We start from the raw sequence: 19,818 nt of genomic DNA, 5'->3' as shown, positions 1-19,818 counted from the left end.
TCCTGGGCTGTCTTCCCCTTGATGTCCAAATCACGGGGAAGTTGATTTGGAAATGTTTTTAATATAACATTTATATCATTTAGTTTTCCTATATTAAGCCACCTACTTTATTTGACTAATTATTAATTCCAGCCAAATAACTGCAGTTAGAATTAAACTAACCAGTTAAGTCCACATTGCTGTGTTTGTTCCTACCATGAAAAAGGAATCACAGCTATTCCCAGTCCAAAAAAACCATCAAGTACACAAGCAAACATTCAAACAGACCATTACTTGACGGGGGGGTGTCCAGATATATTTAAAATTGTCTACCATTCATCAAATGAGGAATCCACCTACTCCAAATCTACAGATCCCCAGAGAAGGTCTCAAGCAAGATTATTCTGAAAAAGGCTGAAGGTTTGCTATATGGATTAAAGAAGGCTGGAAATTTTCTTAACACTTCTTTTAGCAAGAGATTTAGTCTATGTTCCATTCCCTTGAATGGGTAGGTTCAGTGATAGCTTGACCAATAAGACACAGCAGAAGTGATGCTCTGCCCACTTCTGGACCCAGGCCATAATTAAGAGAGTAGCAGCTTTTACTTCGTGTCTCTTAGAACACTTGACCTAAGAAACCACATAAGTGCAATTGCCCTGAGACCACCATGTAGTAAGAAGTCCAAGCCAGATGGAAGCACCCTGGAGGACAAAAGCTATGTGGGGAGACAGGGAGAGAGAGAAAAATAATAAAGAGGGAGAGTGCAAGAAACAAAGAGCAGCAAGACTCCTAACATGTGAGCAAAGACACTATCTTGGAAGTGGAGTCTCCATCCCCAGCAGCCTGAGTTGATACCAGGTGGATCAGATTCAAACCAGCCAGCCAAGTCCTTCCTGAATTCCTGACCTGCAAAATTATGAGCAGAATAAAAGTTATTTTAAGCCACTAAGTTGAGGATAGTTTGTAATTCAGTGATGGATCAGAAGCACATGGATCTACTTCATATAAAAATATGTATCTCATTAAAACTAGAAGAGCTCAAACTGATCCTCTATTAATTCACACTTTAAATGACTTCAATAAAGCTTGTTCAATGCAATTGGCTTATTTTTCATTACAGTGACAAAATAAAAAATGCAACAGCATTCACGTCAGATATGCAAAAAACACACTTTCAAAACAAAATTGACATTTTAACTTGAACCTTGACAGGTTTGAGCAGCTCTCTTGTAAAACTTCCTCTCACTGTCTAAGTATCTCTCCTTAAAATAAAATTGAGGCAACTTTGAAGCACCTCATAATCCAGGTTAAGTACATGTGAAAATGATAAATTACTTTTTACTACTGAAGACTACTGTGCCCTCTAATCTGAGTGATTAATTTACATCCTGCTCAGTGGTTCACATGCAATTACTACCGTGAGTCCAACGAACCTGAACAAGACAGAATTGTTTAGCCATCTGTACAAGCTCACTATATTTAGAAAAGTACAGCAATCTCCAGGAAGCTTTAAAGTTTTAGTTCATTTTCCTCTCAATGACTCGTGCACTCTATGCTGCATATCAAATTATAATACCATTCCTTTGGACCCAAGTTTGCTCAACCCACCTTATTTTGTTGTTGTTGTTGTTGTTTTGTTTTATTTTAGGCTTTTGGCAGGCAGAAGCCATGATTTTTAGTTTCTGTCTATAGTGATAAGAATAAAAGAGGGATGAGGAAGGGGCTTTATTGGCCCAACTGGAAGCAGAAACTAAGAACTCATGACTGTATTCTCTCCATTGGACACCCCTGGAGGAGATCATGCAACACAGGAATCTCTACTGTGAGACGATGCTCATTAGAGAAGGCGAAACTAAAGTGGTCAGCTACAACTGCCATTGTTGAAACCTACAGGCAAATTTTAATTGCATTAATCATTTTTTTAATCTGCATGTAATCTGTTTAATTCCATAACACCCAATTAAGTACAACAAAAGCAGACGCAGGCCTTCTAGGTTGAATTGTGGGCTTCAAATGCTTGGTGAGCAAAAGGTCAAGCAACTTTATTTCCAAATTCTTCCCAATAAAAAGAATAAATATTCTAGAACATAACAATGGAGTTACATTATAATAAATGTGTCCTTAGGCAATATTGGCATTGTGTGAAAATCAGGTGTATTTACACAAACCTAGATGGTATAGCCTAGGCTATGTGGTATAGCCTATTGCTCCTAGGCTACAAACCTGTACAGCATACTACTGTCCTTAATACTGTGGGCAACGGTAACACAATGATAATTATGTGGGTATCTAAACATATCTAAACGTAGAAAAGCTAATGCATTGTACTACAATGTTACTGCAACTACTGTGTCACTAAGCAATAGGAATTTTTTAGCACCATTATAATCTTATGGACCACCTAACTCAAGAAAAGCCTAACATACATGAGGTCTACACCCCTAGATAAGCCTAAGATAATATGCTTACTAAAAGTTTATGAAAGCTCTTCCTAAGAAAGCATCCATGATCAGCTGGACCTTTAGAATCCCAACTTTGATGGAGAGTCATAGCTAAGGTTTAGAGAATAAAGATGGAGGTTGGAAGTAGCAAGAGATGACACTGGAGAAATAAAAGAGGTCATGGAAGACCATCTGTGTCATTATTGTCCAGTCAAATTTGTGAAAAGAAATCATTGTAAAAAACAGAAAGCAGTGTATACAAAATGAACCAACGAATGAACAACGTGAGGTGATGAATATGTTAATTTGCTTAACTGTAATGACTTCACTATGTGTATGTATATATATACAAGGAAACATATCATACACTTTAGATATATATAATTTTTAAAAGATGAACCAATGAATAAATTCCACCAGGAAGTACATGACATTTCCGAAGCTCATTTCATTATTCTATTGTTAGAGAACCCACTCACCCTCTCCATAGTCACAACTTACGTGCATGCACAAATATACATGCTGTTCCACCAAGTCAGCAAACTACATCTGTCAACGGGTACTGTAACAGGGAATGAAAATCACATATGCACTGAAAAATGGGCTTCCCATTGGACCTAGGAGGCCATATACTCAAAAACCTGGTAAGTCATTTTTGAACTATAAATACGGAAGATTTAAGTCCAATGTTTAATAGCCACATAGGTCAGGGCCAGTGACCACCTGATCCCTCATGGCTCCTTATGCCAAAGAGTCTGCAAAGCACAGCCCAGAGGCAGGCTGTGCACATGAGCGATGATGACAGATGTCATTCTAGTTAAAATTACCCTTTCCACAGTCAAATCGAAAGACTGCCACTGCCCTTAAAGGAATCTGTACCTGTGCTTTGAGCTCAACAGCATTTTGTCAGCAAATCAGGCAAATCAGCAAGGAGAGTCTGAGACAAAGGAGAATTCAGAAACTAAACATGCATATAAAGACTGCTTTGTGCTCCCCATCCATAAACCCTCAGTCCCTGCCAGCCCAATCACTCTCTGGTCAAGGTTTTAGGAAAATCACTAGAGAGCACGGCAGTAACAAGCTTTTGAGCCCACAGGATCCACTCTCATGTGAAGGCATCCACCTACTGTGCCTCACTAGATGCCTGCAATCAATTTTTAATTACAGCAGCAGTCACGATTGGAGATAAAGCAGGCAACATGCGGAGAAAGAACCAAGAGCCTGTTTATTACAATTCCAGTCCACCATGACCCAGACTTGTGAAGAGCTGGGCCACAAATGGATCAACCAGTTGCAGCTCAGAAAGATGTTCTTACCTCTGGGACGTTTTCTTATATTTCCTCCTGTAGGAAAAGAGGCATAAACACATATCAGAAAAGGATTGTGGCAGGCAGTGGGTAAGAAAGGGATTACTTCAGTGGGGATGGGCATGGAGGTCAACACTTCTTAGGGGGGTTTCTCTGTGAAGCTTATGGGTTTCAAAGCTTAGTTAAAAGTTTGGGAATGCTGTGTTATATTGTAGTCAGAAGTACAGAACCTAAGCCTTTACAGTAAAAAATAGCATCCCAAGAGCTCAGTGACTCTGCTCCCACGTTCCTCCCTTTTCCTTTTGAAGGTTCCATGGCATTTTAGTTGAGGTCAGGCTTTAAAGACCACAAAATCTAGGTTCAAACCTCAATCCTTCCTTTACCAGGTTCATGAGGTTCTTGCAGAGTAAATGAACACATACTTACAAAACATCTCTTTTGTCTGGCACATATTAAATGGGTTAAATGGTGAATAATTATCAGTTATTTATGTTGTCACTATTGTTACTATTATCCCCAGCATCTAGCACTGAGGTCCCTTTAAGGATGTGCCTTTTTTCATGTAAATGTGCAAGCATGCAGCTAAACTATGAGATGAGACATAAGTTCTTCAAAAAAAGAAGTGAGGAAAGGGACAATGAGGAAGTCTAGAAGCAAATGTTGAGAAGAGCATTAGGAACCAGCATTAGGAACCGCCCCCAGGAAGCAGAAGAGACCCAGTTCCAGCCCACCTCTGCTATTTACAGTCATTTAGCCTTAGGCAAATCTTGTGCATCAGGCTTCTTAATCTATCACATGAAGCTAGTAACATCTGCTCTGACCTAGGTCAGAGTGGCAGACAAGGGGAAAATGGCCATAAAATGTATGTTGTCCCAATATCCCAACATTCTTCATATGTGGGTCAATTTTTGTAGACTCTGCAGACCCTTAAAAGAGTTTCAATAGGCTCAGCACTGGAGGGGATTAGAGGAGAGGAAGTGCTAAGGGAAGAAAATCCATCTCCTTGTAGCATATCCAGGAAGTACAATGTTTCCCAGTAGACCTTAGTTCCACACCTGCACTTCCATTACAGTCACTGTACCCAGGAAGCAAACCATTGATTTGCTAATGGAGAGCTGTGCACCATATTTTTTTGTAAACTAAAGAGGTTTCAAATTGAGAATCACTAGGACCTGTTACATCTCTGTTAAAATGAAATCACACAGGGCAGTGTCAGGCGTGCAAAACAGCATGTAACACAGAACCGACAGTGTGCTCTTGACTAGATATGTACTGATATCTATTATCTTAAACAAGACACACAAGAATGACAACCATAACTCCAGGGTAGTAGGATAATAAATCACTCCTTTTTAGTTTTATGAATTTTTCAAATTTTCTTTAGAGAGTATTATAATAGAGCAAAATATTAAAATATGGATACACCTATATAGTTACATATAAAGATATACACAAATACAGGACTATATAGAGATATTTCCATGTTTCAATTATATCACATATAATAGGGAGGAAGGTTGACTAACAGTGGATTAAGGCTTGGCCTTTCAAGCAAGCTACCCATGTTCCAATCTTGGCTCTAGCACTTAGCTTCACAATGCTGGACTAGTTATTAAATCCCCCTGAACCTCAGTTTCTTTGTATATAAAGTGGGAAGAATCAGAGCCCCTCTTCTGAGACCTTGTTATCAGAAATAAATGAGATAATTCACCAGAATGTCAGCTCCCCAAGGGCAAGTTCTTTGTGTGGTTTACCTCATACTCTCCCCAAAAGTTGTGATGCATGTGCACTGATCACTCTCTCACACCTGGACCCTGTCACCAATGACAGCTCACACTTCCCAGGCAGCAGCCAAGGGCAGAAGCTTCACCTTCAGGCAGGGAGCTGTGGGTGTGACCTGTGCCCTTGGACTCATTAGCACAGTAGTCTAATAACTGATATAAGGCACAGCTGGCAAGACGAAAAAAATAACCCATTGAACGTATACAAGGTCCAAAGGCAAGGGGGCAGCTGGAAAAGAAGAATGCCCCAGCCTCTACTCAGAAGCCAAACTAATCCTATCAGCAGACAGTATCTTCGGAGGTCAGAAGAAGACAGCCCTTGCTATTGACTTCCACAGAATTCTCCCAGCACTTGCCAAGGAAATATATAAAGGCACTGCTTGGAGTTCTGAAAGAATCAAAGATAAACAAAAATAAGAAAAGCTTCATTTTCAGCACCTACTAGCAATAAGCACTTAATATACTTTGCTAATCCTCATAACTCTGTAGGATCCCCTCTCTGAAAGAATGCAAATTCTAAACAGGAAGTTAAGACAACGCACCTAAAGTGCAAATACAAGGGATGGCTCAGGGAAGCTTTGTGAAAGAGGTAGTCTTGATTGACGGGTGAAATGTCAGCAGGAAGAAATATGGAAGTATACGGCAAGTGGAAACAGAGGGCATGCCTCATGGTCTCAAACCAGCCTAGCAAGCAGGGACTATAGAGTGAGGTAGCAGGAAACAAGGCTGGCAAGTGCTAAGGACAGAGTTAAGCGGGAAGAGTAATAAAATTTATATTTTAGAAAAAGATGATACCCAGGGGGAGGGTCACCTCTTGTGGGGAGCCACATTACACACCCTCTTCTGTGCTCCCACAGCACGCTGAAACCTCTCTGACACCATTCTCCATGGCACTGCATTGTCTCATGTCTGTGATTTTGTGGAAAGGCAACAGGGCTCTGGAGTGTGACAGACCTGGCTCAAAAACCCAACTTCACCCTCACTAGCTGTGAGACCTCAGGCAAGCTCTGTGCTAAATCAAGCTTACATTTCCGCATCTATGAAATGGATGAGATGATCTCAAATGAGATAATGTATTAAATTTGTCATGTAGTGTGCCTGCCATGTAAGAGGCATTCTAAGACTTTTAGGCCCCTTGGTCCCTCGTTCTGAGCTTCTTGAGGTCAGAGATCTGTCATATGCATCCCTATATCTATCCCAACGGCATGCACATCAACTGGCCCATGGTTGGCTACATAAATGAACTATTTGCAACTGTCATCCATACACATCAAAAGATGGGTTATGCATCTGGTAGACCCAAAGAAAGACAGACCAGAAGTCTGATTTTCAGTCCAACTCGCCTTCATGACACTCCCCACATTCACAGATATATTCCTAGCTTCAGATATTGTAAAGTTTCCCCCTTCAATCTTCTCCCATTTAGACATAGCCCTAAAATCAACCCAAATGGTGTCATCTTACAATGGGATTTGGAGGTTAGCTCTTAAAGCACAAGAGAAAATGCAACTCATAAAAATTACTCAAGATCCAACTCTCAGATTATTTTGAATGGGCAAGATTGGTAAGGCCTGACTGAGCCCTACTCATCCTTCAGTTCTCAACTGAAACATCACTTCCAAAGACCTTCTAGGGTCTCCCAAACTGGGTAACACTCCTTCTGTGTGTCCCATAGTGGCCGGAGCTTACCCACCACATTGCACTTATGACTGTTCATCGTCCTGATCTTTTATGCTTGTGGGAAGAATGATGGCTTACCTGACATCTGCTAGTGTTTCTTCCTTGTCTAACACATAGTGCTCAGCAAATGGCAACTGCTCATATGTTGTTATTGAATTCATGAATGCATTTACCCAAAAATTAATCAAAAATGTTTTCTTTTTATTCTTTTTCCTTCTACCAAGCAATGATTTATAATGAGCAGTGAGGACATCCACCATAGCTGTGGTTTCCTACACACAGAGGGAAAGCAATGAGAAGGCTGGGGAACTCACATTTGTTGAGCACTTCCTCTATTCCATTCCTCTTACACAAGTTAACTCACTTATAACTCCTACAAACCCTGAGAGGTTCTACCTACCCACTTTCCACCTGACAGAAGTGAGTCTCAGAGAGATTAAGTAACTTACCTAAGGATACAGAACCTTAAAGTGGCTGAGACAGAAGGCAAATTCTGAAGCCTTCGAAGAAAATTAAGGAATTTATACAAAGAAGGCAAAAGATACTACCATGAAACTTAGACATTAGACAAAACCAAAATAAAATTAATAACAATAAAACATACTGTGTTCTGGCCACCCAAATGCAGGAAATGAGTTGGAAAAAAAAAAAACCCAGTTTATTCTTAGCCTTCTATTTTTAAGAACTTCAACAGAATCCCTGACTCAAATCTGAAAGACAAAGGAAATTTGTTTTGTTTTGTTTTGTTTTTGAGAGGGAATCTCACTCTGTTGCCCAGGATAGAGTACAGTGGTGCAGTCTCGGCTCACTGCAACCTTCTCCTCCTGAGTTCAAGCAAATCTCCTGCCTCAGCCTCTGAATAGCTGGGACGACAGGTGCACACCACCACGCCCAGCTAATATTTGTATTTTTAGAAGAGATGGGGTTTTACCATGTTAGCCAGACTGGTCTCGAACTCCTGACCTCAAGTGATCTGCCTGCCTCGGCCTCTCAAAGTGTTGGGATTATAGGCATGAGCCACCATTCCTGGCCTGTTTTAAAAATTTGTTTCTAAAACTTAATTTAAATTTATAATGTTTTGAAACTTGAAACAACGCACTACAAACCTCAAGATTTCATATAGCTAGACCAAGCTAATGTAGAAAGTAGAGAATGACAAAGAGCTGTTGTGTTCTGGGACCTGCCAAAGTTGGCAGGGTGGGAGATGGAGAGGCCAGCTTTACGCTGGGAGAGAAGGCAAGGGCATCTTTACAAGACCAGGTTGAGGACACCACCTCAAAGAAAGTCTAGAGTGGCGCTTTGCAACGTCTGTTCCCTGGAATGAGCTCTACTGTTCTCTCTCTCTCTCTCTCTCTCTCTCTCTCTCACACACACACACACACACACACACACACACACACACACACACACAGCTTCATCTGTTTGTTGTTTCTGTTTTTCTAAGGAGAGGCATTATAGCATACTGGTTAAGATCACTTGCCTGAGCTTAAATCCCTTCTCCAACTTATTGTATCTGACAGGCTGCATGATCTTTGGCAACTTATACCACTTCTCCAACCAGCGGTTTCCTCATCTGTGAAATCTGGGTAACAGCAGTGCCTGCTTTACAGGGTGATGTGAGAGTTAAATGTAATGATGAATGTAGGGCATTTAGTATAGTGCTGGGCATCCTGGAAATGCTCAAGAGTCAGCTACTATACTAAAACAGTAGTATTGCATAAATAATAATGGCATTATAATTCAGTAGGTTTTCAAAACTTACTTGATCAAAAGTCTTTCATTGATTATAAAAGTCACAAAAAAAGGCTGAAGATTGCTTTTCTAGAATGGAAAAATTAGATACTCCCAATTCTTCTTATCTTGGAACACTTGAACCACAAAGAAAGCAGGTGCTAATCTCAGTTCTGCTAAGAGGAGGATGAGCTGAAACACTGCCCAGCTTTTCCCATGCCTAAAGGGCCCTGTGCCTGCCTGTACACCCTGCCTCCCACCCCAGCAATGTCCCACTTAACCTAAGAGAGTCACACACTCCTCTCAGATGTCAAAGCTGAGCCATTGCCCAAAAGGGAGGAAAAAAGAAAGTAAAACTGGGTACTTATGAACTGGATATCACAATAATCCTTAGAAATATCTAAAATTATCTTTCAAAACAAGTCCTTTTGATCAATAACTCCCTAAAAACTGAGCCCAGTGACTTGCTTACACAACATCCTTAAGCAGTCTCAGGAAGCTGTAACTCAATGCAGAGATCTCATGTGCTATGACTAGAATTATTGATTAACCCATACTCATTTAGCTCTTAAGTAAATTAAAAGACCACTGGTCTTCACTGAAAGTGTCTATTTACGTCCGGAATGTTTCAATGGAACTGTGGATTACTCAAGAAGTATTAAATGATGCATGTGTATGCGTGCGTGCGCTTGTGCACAACAGGGTAAATGAGCCCCAAGACCCCCCTCAACGGCTTCGGTGCATTTACAGCCAGCTCGTCACATCCTGACAGGCAGATTCTGAAACAGGAGCATCATCAAAGGGCAAAGAGCACTGGCCTCCAATATTTAAATAGGTTCCCCAAAGCTCTCCACTGCAGTGTCATAAAGCGGAAGCTTCTAGACTCTGAACTTTATTTTCCATCTCCTGCCCTCAGTCAGGGAGATAAAGAATGAAACTAAGCAAGCTTAAGGGGTGATTCTGTCCACAGCCAGGGGCAGAGTAAAGACAAGCAGGCAAACAGCAAGAAACAACACTGAGGTGGGAGCAAGGATGCTTTTAAGGGTCTTTATTTGCTTTTTGATGGCTAGGAGTTCCCAGAGTACTGGGCACACCTGCAGTCAAATGTAAGCATCAAGTACTCCAAAGTCAAACAGATGATTTGGAAATCGTTTCTAATAGCCTGGATAAGTGAGAGTCAATTAAACATTGATGCTAAATTATGAAGCGCCTGGCAGTCTTTCACTTTTTTAAAGTGAGTATCTTTGAGCAAGAGCCATATGGGTGCTGCAATAATGAGGTTTATAAATAGGCTTAATATTCTAACAAGCTGGCTTTGAAAAACCATAACTTGTGCTCTGTTTCTAAGTTGACAGAAAGATACCTCCCAGTTGGGCACAAGATTTCCTGGTATGGGAAGTTGAATACGCAACAACTGCATACACACAATACGAATTCCAGCTCTGCCTTCAGTGTTCTCCAGGGTTTCTGTGTAACAATGACTCACTCTTCTCCAAGTCCTAGCCTGTCTCCATTCTTTTCTCCAGAGACCACTACGACCGCCGACACATAGACCACTTTGGAAAGCTTGGTTCTCAGCCCTCAGTTCCCTCAAGGGACAGGACGTTAAAAGACAGGCTCAGATAAACACAAAATGCACAGCAAGGCTCATATAGTTAACTACAGGTTCTCACGACTACAGATCACATGTGTTTCACTCATGGGAAAGTGGACTGAGATAAAATGTCACAAATAACCATGAAATGAGTAAGGATCTGAACGATCATCTGATCCTCTGGTTTTGTTTTTCATTGGCATGCAGGGTACAAATTGAAAAGAATTGGATATCTCTAGAAACTTCTAATGGGTCTCTTACATCATTTGTATGAATTAATCTACATGCTACTGAGAATGGAAGGTCTTTGTACATTTCTTCTCATTCCTACCAGTGATTTCATTTCCATGATGCACGTATTAAAAACTAACTTTGCAAAGCTATCCATTGCTTTCTGGCCTTTCCCACATTTTGAACAAGTAAATGCTAATGAGAAAAATATATATATAAACTGGTGGTCTCTTGGCACCTTCCACAAGAATATTTAGGGGTGGGAAAGGAGATAACAGAGTAAGAGAATCTCCCGTCTTACTAGCTCGAATATTTAACTGATGAGCTACGAAATGAAATTCCATGTGCACAATGAGTTTATTTTCCTGCTTGGCCAAAGGTCCAAAGCAAGACCAAAAGAAAAAAAAGAAAAAGATTATAAAATAAAAACAAAACCTCATTTTTACCTTGAACAGCCCAATCATTAGGAAAGAAAAACAACTAACAAAAACAAAAATTCTAGGGAATTTATTAGCTAGGTTTTCTAGTAGAGAAAATTGTTCTACAGACTCATACTGTCATTGAATTCTCTTAGAAAATGAAGATCATATTCAGAGATAGCCAGCCCCCAAAGATAGAGAACTCCAGTATGTTTAGCCAAAAGTGATGAGATCAAATTCACATGAAGGCTTTGACAGTGTGGTTTGCAGCTGGGGATGGTGACTCCAAAGAATGGGAGAAGGCAAATCTGAAGCAGAGATGTTAATAAGACAGTCAATTTTTTACTCTTTCCTAGGAGCAAGTGCATTTCTATCTAGCACTGGCCAGGCAGTGGAAAGTAGAGAAACCTAGGAGAAGGTAACTCCAAACTAAACAACCCCAGAGGAAGCCCCACCTGGGGCTACACCAACTCACATGGCAGATCCAGGTTGCCCCAGGGCTCCTGTCCTCCCAAAGCCAGCCCCTCTCTTCACTGTTCTCCCTCCACATCCCCTCGGCTGCCTGCAGACAGCTGGCCAGACACAGAAATCAAATCTCCTGTTCATGCCTGCTTCTCTTATGAGCCTGGGTTAAAAATTCCAGCACTTGGACTACTATTTGAGAAGCCCCAAATGGGACCCCTCCCCAAAGAAAGCTGAACTCTTCCTTTGGAAGGCAAGATGTTTTTTAGTAAACCAAACACAATTTCCTTTCCTTCTAGCTAAAAGTCTATTGCTTAAAGCCGGCAATGAGCTAATCAGTGGCACCAATGAAAAAACAGGGAAAGGTTTTTAGAGAAAGAAAATAGAAAGCAAATGTCATGCTTGTGGAAGCCCAAGTAGTACGTTTTTTGCATCACTGATTTAGTCCTCTATTCACGTATTTACAACCACTTGCTGTGTTATAAGTACTGCAAAACTGTGTGGGTGGGAATGGAAGCGATTTTTGCGACCTTCTTCCTGGGAGCCCGTCTCCTACTTAAATAAACATCAATGAGAACAGCTAAAAGCAAAAATATCTCTTAATATCTGTGACAGCACTGCCAAAGTAGAGATAAATCCAAAGGATTAAGACAAAATCTCACTCTTCACAGATCTATCCCTGTAATTAGGGGAGGAGTAGGGTTTTTTTCTAATTGAATTATCCACAGAGCTGTTTCAATCCTCCACTTTGTTTTTCCCCTTGTAGATTTAGCCAGAACAAAAACTGTAATCTTCTGCTGAGTTTCACTTCAATGTCAGTCTAATTTTTCTAAGCCTTGCCTACCCACTCCTGCAGTGTTCCTTCCCTCTCCCCACTCTGTGCCCTTCCTCCCAACTCTTATCAAAACCAACTCCTGGCAGAAAGCAGCTGCTGGTCATTTACAATTCCAGGTGAATTTGAGTCAGTGCCATGACTCCTTGGGAGCATGAGTCCTTCCTATTTCCTCTAAAATCCTATCTTGTAGTAGCATCATCTGTGTAAGCCTCCCTGAACACACGCTCTGTAAATCTCAACAATTTAAATATGGCAAAATGAGCCCATTGTCCAAAATACAGGGGAAAAAAAATGTCAACTAGCAGATGCATTTTTTGGGACCATTTTGAGCTCTTCTGTCAACTGAAATCAGATGAGCATTGGAAGCAAATTTTCCTGAGCTATAGTAGTTACCTTCACTGAAACTGCCAAATCTCCCAGAAATTGGTGCTTTGAATGATTCTTTCATTTTTTTACCAATGACTAATTTCAGTCAGTGATTTTGTAGTCAGAATGGCAGTTCTGAAACAACACTTATGAGGCTTGATTTATGATAATTAATCATTCTATTTCACTAATGAGCTAGGCAAGACCTTATTTATAAAAGTGTTTATAATTCCTCACAGCAGACAGAGTTTCCAGTGACACCCACATGGAATGGTATACTAAATGCAATAAACTTTTGTGGGTCATCCTTAGAAAAAAGTCAGAGAGACAGACAAAAATAAGTGTCGAGATATTAGTCTGAATTTGAACTACTCCTAAAACATCTGGAAGGAGCTTTCAAAGATTAATCTTTCACTACCATGTTTATGTATGTATCTAGATGTATCTCTAGACTACAGGAAAAGTCTTGGTTATTTAAGCATTTTCTTTGTTTGGAATCTGGATAAACAACAGTTTAATGGTCTTTGGATATCCAATTGTGACTTTCAGACAAAATGCTCCATGCACTCTCATACTGATTGTCTAAATTATTGCTCTTCTGGTGGCCTTAAGGGAAAGGAAAGCTGTATTTTGGCAGAACATTGAATACTGGGTCCTTGCAATGGGTCCTTGGATTTGGGTAGAAAAATAGATGGAAGGCCTTAAAGAGAAGAGAAAGGGCATGAATGGGCAGAGGTAGGGTAGTGAGGGAGCACTGTGGCCAGAACTGTGGACTGTTCCAGGAGACAAGGCCCAGCCATATCCATGGAGGCACCTCTGGAGCAGGCACAGGGAGGCCAAGCCCCCTTAATGGAACCTAAACTGCAGAAAGGCCTCTTGCCAGACCCAGAGAGCCTCCACGCAGCCAAGCTTCACTTGGCCCTTCTGCAGTGGGCTAGGCTCCAGGCTTCAGGTTTCAACCCCATGGCAGTGCCCTCTACCTCCCAGAAGGTCCATGATGAGGGCTCATCCCATTTGGCTCCCAGGGTCATGGCCTCTTTCTGCCCTTGGAATACTGGGAATGACCATACTGGTTTCTGTCTCTGTTCCAAACCTATGTTGTGATGGGCATGATACTAAGTAGTCAATATAAGTTTCAAGTAAAGTTATGATTACTAGCTGGCCTAAGTAAATGCCAATATTTTGAAAAAGTAAATGCCAATAAGAAAATATACATAAATTTTTGGTCTTCTGAAACCTTCCTTCAGACTATTTAGGGGTCACACTAAACTGTATTCTCTACTTATAAAATTTATAGATATATTAATTTGGCATCATTCAGATATACACAGAATTTTTCTGCTTACTTTGCTGGGCTATAGATTATATCTCCAGACCTTCTGTTTAATCTCCAGACTTATCCAACTGCTCTTGCCTTCCCCATATCTCCCCTCGTAGTCAGTATGTCCCACACTGAACTCATCCCATACTAAACTCTCTACCCCCATTCATTCTGTTCCCACCCACAACAAGACCTGCAAACGTGTTCCTCCCTCAGTGATCCTAATCTAAGAAAATGGAACCTGGGGATTCAAGCTAAAAACCTGAGAGATGATCTTGATTCCACTTTCTTCCTTATCCCCCATATCCAAGTCCTGTTGGGTCTACCTCCTAAAAAGTTCTCACGTCCATGCCTACTGATAACGGCTTCCCCTTGCTGACGCCCCCTGGTGGATGAAGTCGGACCTGGCTCCTCTCCAACTGTGTCTAGAGCCTTCCCCTCCTTCCAGTCTGTGCTGCAGCTTCTTGGCCTTCTTTCATTTTCTGAGGGGCCATGCTCCTTCTTGTCTTTAGATCTTTGCAGGTATAAACATCCCGGGCCTTAAATGCCTAGAATACGTTTCCCTAACTCTACTTAACTACTACTTACATAATCTTCATGTCTGAGCATCAGTCTTTTCTTCAGAGAAACCTTCTCTGAATCCTGGACCAGGTTTGGGTCCTCTCTTCTATATTTTCACAGCTCCCTGTGCTGGACTTCTTGCAGCACTTGTCACAGTAGGTAGTAATTTATGGAAATATTGTTTAATATATTCCTCTACTGAACATCTCCCGAGGGAGGGAGCCTTTATCTTGTTTTCCACTCATTCCCTGGTGCTTAGCACAGCACCAGGAACACAGTAAGTGCCTGAGAAATATTTGGTAAGTGAACGAATGACTGAATTTTCTGCATATGGATGTGTATCCTTCAACTATGTAAATAAAACTCATTACCTAAAATTATCAATTTTTATATCTTCTGGATGGAATTATTCTCTAAGTTTTTTCATAATCTCACAAGCTAGGAACATCTAGCTTTGTCTTACGGTCATTTAGACTCATTTATTTTGTTTAATAACAGCTGTCAAGAGGACTCTGTATAAAGAGTACAATAAAAGCCTGAAGAATACCAACACTCTACATGAATTCAGTATACTTCCTCCAGAAATAGAGAGTTGCATTTGTTGTAGAATTCATTTTTATTGCTAGTGAGAAACCTAGGATGGTCATTCTCAAAGCTGTCACAGTCTATTTTAATGTGGCTTATATTTGTTAAGTTGGTGCAAAAGTAATTGCGGTTTTTGCCATTAAAACTAATAGCAAAAACTGCAATTACTTTTGCATTAACCTAATAACAATCATGTCTTTAGTTGTTTCTCAAAAAGCCAGGAGATAGGTCCTATAAACACTTTCCTTCCATGTGGGGAAATGGAAACCAAGGAAAGTAGTCTTCCATGAGCCAAAGAAAATTAAAGATTGAAAACTAGAGATGGTAATGTGCAAACCTCTCTGCTGAGGGCTGCTTCCCAACTGACAGAGGCATGCTGTAAAGCTCAGTCAAAATATTAAGCACTCCGCTGCTAAATATTGAGTTGTAATTAACTAATACACTAGCATAACCAAATTACAATAATCAAGTGATGATGTACTAGTAAACTGTATGAGTAGTCAAGTAAAGAAAATTTCACTGTAAATGTGAGAATCTACTTACCCCTTTTGATATTCACATTTTTTCACTTTTAGTATACATTAAGAATGTATTTCAGAGAGATTTAACTTGATCTTTATTAAGAAGAGAAAGACTCAAAAACAGTCCTTCAAACACAAATGTCTCCCTTCTCTGAATCCTAGCATGTAGCATCCCTATCACTAAGTCAGCAATTAACTACTGCCCTCCCTTTTGTTGTTGATTTTTAACCTTTTCACATGTATGAGAACTATCTTGTTTCCCTCAATATAGTCTAAGTTTCCTGATGGTAAGGATTTTCTTCTGATATTTTCAGATCCCTTCTGAAGCTCCTAGCACCTAGTACATAATGGAAACCCAATAAAAATATGCTGAACAATCTGTCAATTCCAATTGAATGGGAGAGTAAAAGGACCAATTAATACACTAAATATGTAATCTGGAGGAAACAAACAATGATTTTTTAAAGTATTCTTCTGGAATTGCTTTTCTGGTAAGATTCAGGCAATGCCTTCTTCCCTGGGTCATCTCCTTGCAAGAATTTAACTAAGAACCAAGATTCTCAGACCCACCGCTCCAGGCCAAAGGTCTCTCCATGGCTCCATATTGCCATCACCAATAGCTACTTGAACATTCCAGAGGCTACCAGTTTAACATATCTACACCCAAGTTCATCATTCTGCTTTATCGAAGCCGGCTCTAATCTCCATAGTCCCTAACGAGGCAAATAACACCAAATTCACCGAGACGTCTAAGCTGAAAGAACTCGCAAGACAACTGCTCTTCTTTCTCTGCTCTAAATCTATGTTCCGTCAATTCTCATTTCAAACATGCCCCCTGTTCTTTCATCTTCAGCAGCACTACCCCAAATCAGGCATCTTCCCCAACTGGTCTCCAGGCCTCGAGTCTCATCTCCAATCTGTCCTCCACCCTTTTCCCAGAATTACAATCCTAAAATTCAAATCTAATTTTGTTACTCTCCAGCTTAACATCTTTTAACAATTTCTTATAACTGAAAGGATAAAACACAAACTTCTAAAAATAATATGTATCATAAAAATATATATATATTTCTCTAGAAGATATGAAAGAACACCTAGAACACAGCACTTCTTTGTTGTATAGTAAAATGTGTTCAATTACTCACCTCCTCAAACTATGAGCATATATATTTTGTGTAAAACAAAAAGTAAAATTTTAAATGTCATGTATTACTACCCGGCCCCTGCCTTCCTTTCCAGCATCACCTCTCATGACTAAATTTCTATCTGTCCCTCAATATTGCACTAGATGAGCTGCAAGAGGATACCACACATTAACCTTTAAGGAAAGTAAGGCTCTTAGGCATTGATTCGTAGGAGAAGGTAATCCTGTTACCCGGACCAATTCAGGGGCCAACTACTTCTGAGGGGACAGGGCAGATGTCTCTCCAATAGCTCCATGTTGCATGACAGCAAATACACCCAACCATATTCTCTCCTTGGGGAATTCTCAATGAGTGATGAACATAGAGAAGATTCATTAGAACTCAAGCCATGTCTCAATTAAGTGCAAGCAACTTTGCCAGTAGTCCATAAGAACAGCTCAGAAATCTCAACTGGTTGATTATGGGCTGCCTGGAAGACTCCTTGTTTTTCTCTCACCTTTGTAAAAGGTTTCTTTGCATTTTTGCAAAAGGCTGACATTAATGAAAAGAGTCTAAGCAAGTTTATTCCTTATGACTCTGATGAGTCTGCTAGAATGAATACACAATTCACTGTAGTCTGTAACACCTTCTCTGGCCCTCCCAGGTAGAGGTAGTTTCCCCCGCGTCCCCCTAGAACTATATTCATCACCTCCAGGTACTCATGTCAGTCTCTGCCACTAGCCTTCAAATTGCTGAAAGTCAGGTAAGTATCTTACCTACTTTTGCAAACCCAGGGCTTAGCAAACTGACTGGCACCTAATGGACACTCAGTAAATGTTAATTGAGTAATCCCATGTTGCCAGAACACTAATTATATCATTTAAAAATTCAGTTAAATAGAAAGAAAACACAGAGAGGGCTTAAATAAGAAATTTAAAACCAAAGGCCCAGGCTTTTTTGCCTATGGCTGTTCTCATCTTTGCTGTGTAGGTTGGAAGAGTCACTTAACTTCTCTGTACATCAATAGGGTATTAGTTAAGACTGTTTCAGAGAAACTGAATTCAAAACATCCTAAGCAAAAACAGAGTCTAACTGGCTCATGTAGCTGGGATAGCTGACAGAACTGGAGACACATCTACAGGAACTGGGACCTCCAGGAGCTGACCCAGGGATTTCCACTCATCTTTTCTGCTTCCTTTTAAGCACTGGCCTCACTGCCTCCTATCATAAAAAGGTCTTCTCTGTGAGGTGGGAAATGGATCCAATGGCAGCCCCATGAAAGTCCAGAAGAAAACAAAAGCCTCCCTTTCCCACAGTCAATACAGAAACGTCAATGAGAGACTCTAATGCTTCTGTTTGGGATCCATACCCTACTAGAGACTAACTTTTACTGCCTGGAAGGTAAATTCTGATTGGCCAGTTGTACTATGCTGGGGTGAGGAGTAGAGTCTGTTAGCATAGTAAGGTGGATAGGAAGCTTGCTGCATAGACAAAAACAATAGTTGTGCAGTCTATTAACTTAATAGCCATTCTCTTGCCTTTATATTAATAATATTACTTTAGGTAATGCAAAAAAGCATCATCATCTTCATGGAGTGTTATATAAGCATAAAATTTATTATGCCGACTACCTCATAGTTGGGCAAAATAAATATATGAGATTAGATAATTATAATTGTGACAATAAATGCCAAGGAATAAGTAAAACCTGCTCTCTTGCTCTCAGTTTTTCAAAAATGCAGCATAGAAACACCTTTCTGTCATCATCTAGCAGGCTGGCAATAGAAAAACTTTTGGTCGGGACCCAAAGTACAGTCTGGACCCAATTGCTCAAACCCAAGGAGCCCTATGGGGCTTCATCAGGGGTCTATAGAACACCCACAGCCCTATTTCCCTGACTGGAAGATTCTGTAACAAAAAAAGCAATTGAGAGGGACTCAAAAACTCTACCCAGTCCTCCAGTGAAAAGAGGTATGACAACAGCTCATTGGGACGAACTGAGGTTTATGGAAAAGGAAAAATGAGGCACCTCTCCAAAGAGTAAGAGGACAGCATCCCTCTGACAGTTTCAATTAAGAAAGCTCAGGTGTGCGGTATTTGTTCTCTTCTCACTTAGAGAAATGGGAGCATGTGCATAAGATCATCAGGGCCGCAGAGCAAGGCTGAGGACCAGCACCCTCCCTGGAATCACAGCCAGCCTCTGAGCATTAGTGTGCAGCACCTCGCTCAAGGGGCATGGGCGCCATCATCATAACAGACACCTGGGCTTGCAGGTGTCTATAATCCCAGCTAAGATAGTGTTCAAAACTCGCATTTCCAATATTTGATGCACTGTTAGTATGTTAATGATGCTACAATGCTAAGTTAAGAGTTCTTCCTAATTCTTTCTTAGAGAAATATGTAAAACAGCTCTATGTTTCAAATATGTATTACTGTATACTGGGTGGAAGTGTAGACACTGGGGATAAAAAGCAAACCAAAAGCAAGTGACCAAAGCGAACCAACAACCCTGTCTTCATGGGGCTTATATTCTAGCTGGGGGAGACAGACAATAAACCTAAAAATAAATAAACTATACAGCATTCGGACGGTGGGAAGTGCTAGAGAAAAACAAAGCATGGCAGGGTATGGGTATGGGTTGGAATGTATAGGGGACACTCCCCTGCAGTATCCTCAGCTGTTGATTCTTTGCAGGTGATAACCACAAAAATCCTCTTGCTCTGGTAAAGACCACCCTTCACCAGTGTGAAAGAAGGGCTATAAAGAGGGGAAAGAGAAAGCCCACACAATCACAGCAGTGGGATTCAGCCCTGGGCCACAACTCTGCCACACATCTGGCCCAGTTCCCACCTCAGTTTAGATTTCTATGCCCCAACCTGG

The 19,818-nt window shown here is 40.7% G+C and overlaps 1 protein-coding gene across 13 annotated transcripts in view; it reads right to left on the bottom strand.

The window, feature by feature from the left end:
- The window catches only part of PDE1C (phosphodiesterase 1C), a 547,393-nt gene that overhangs the window by 299,784 nt on the left and 227,791 nt on the right, over positions 1–19,818 (bottom strand). For 5 of the 13 annotated variants that reach the window (XM_077996949.1, XM_001083726.5, XM_077996950.1 and 2 more), the window contains one exon: positions 3,737–3,763. The exons of the other annotated variants lie outside the window; for them this stretch is intronic. In XM_077996949.1, coding sequence (XP_077853075.1) covers positions 3,737–3,763 — 27 coding nt within the window. The remainder of the gene's footprint in view (positions 1–3,736; positions 3,764–19,818) is intronic. 13 annotated transcript variants of the gene reach the window in all.

The sequence above is a fragment of the Macaca mulatta genome, chromosome 3, assembly GCF_049350105.2.
Source record: "Macaca mulatta isolate MMU2019108-1 chromosome 3, T2T-MMU8v2.0, whole genome shotgun sequence".
NCBI lineage: Eukaryota > Metazoa > Chordata > Mammalia > Primates > Cercopithecidae > Macaca > Macaca mulatta.
The sequence above is the reverse complement of the archived record's forward strand: the minus strand, read 5'-3'. Positions and strand labels throughout refer to the sequence as shown.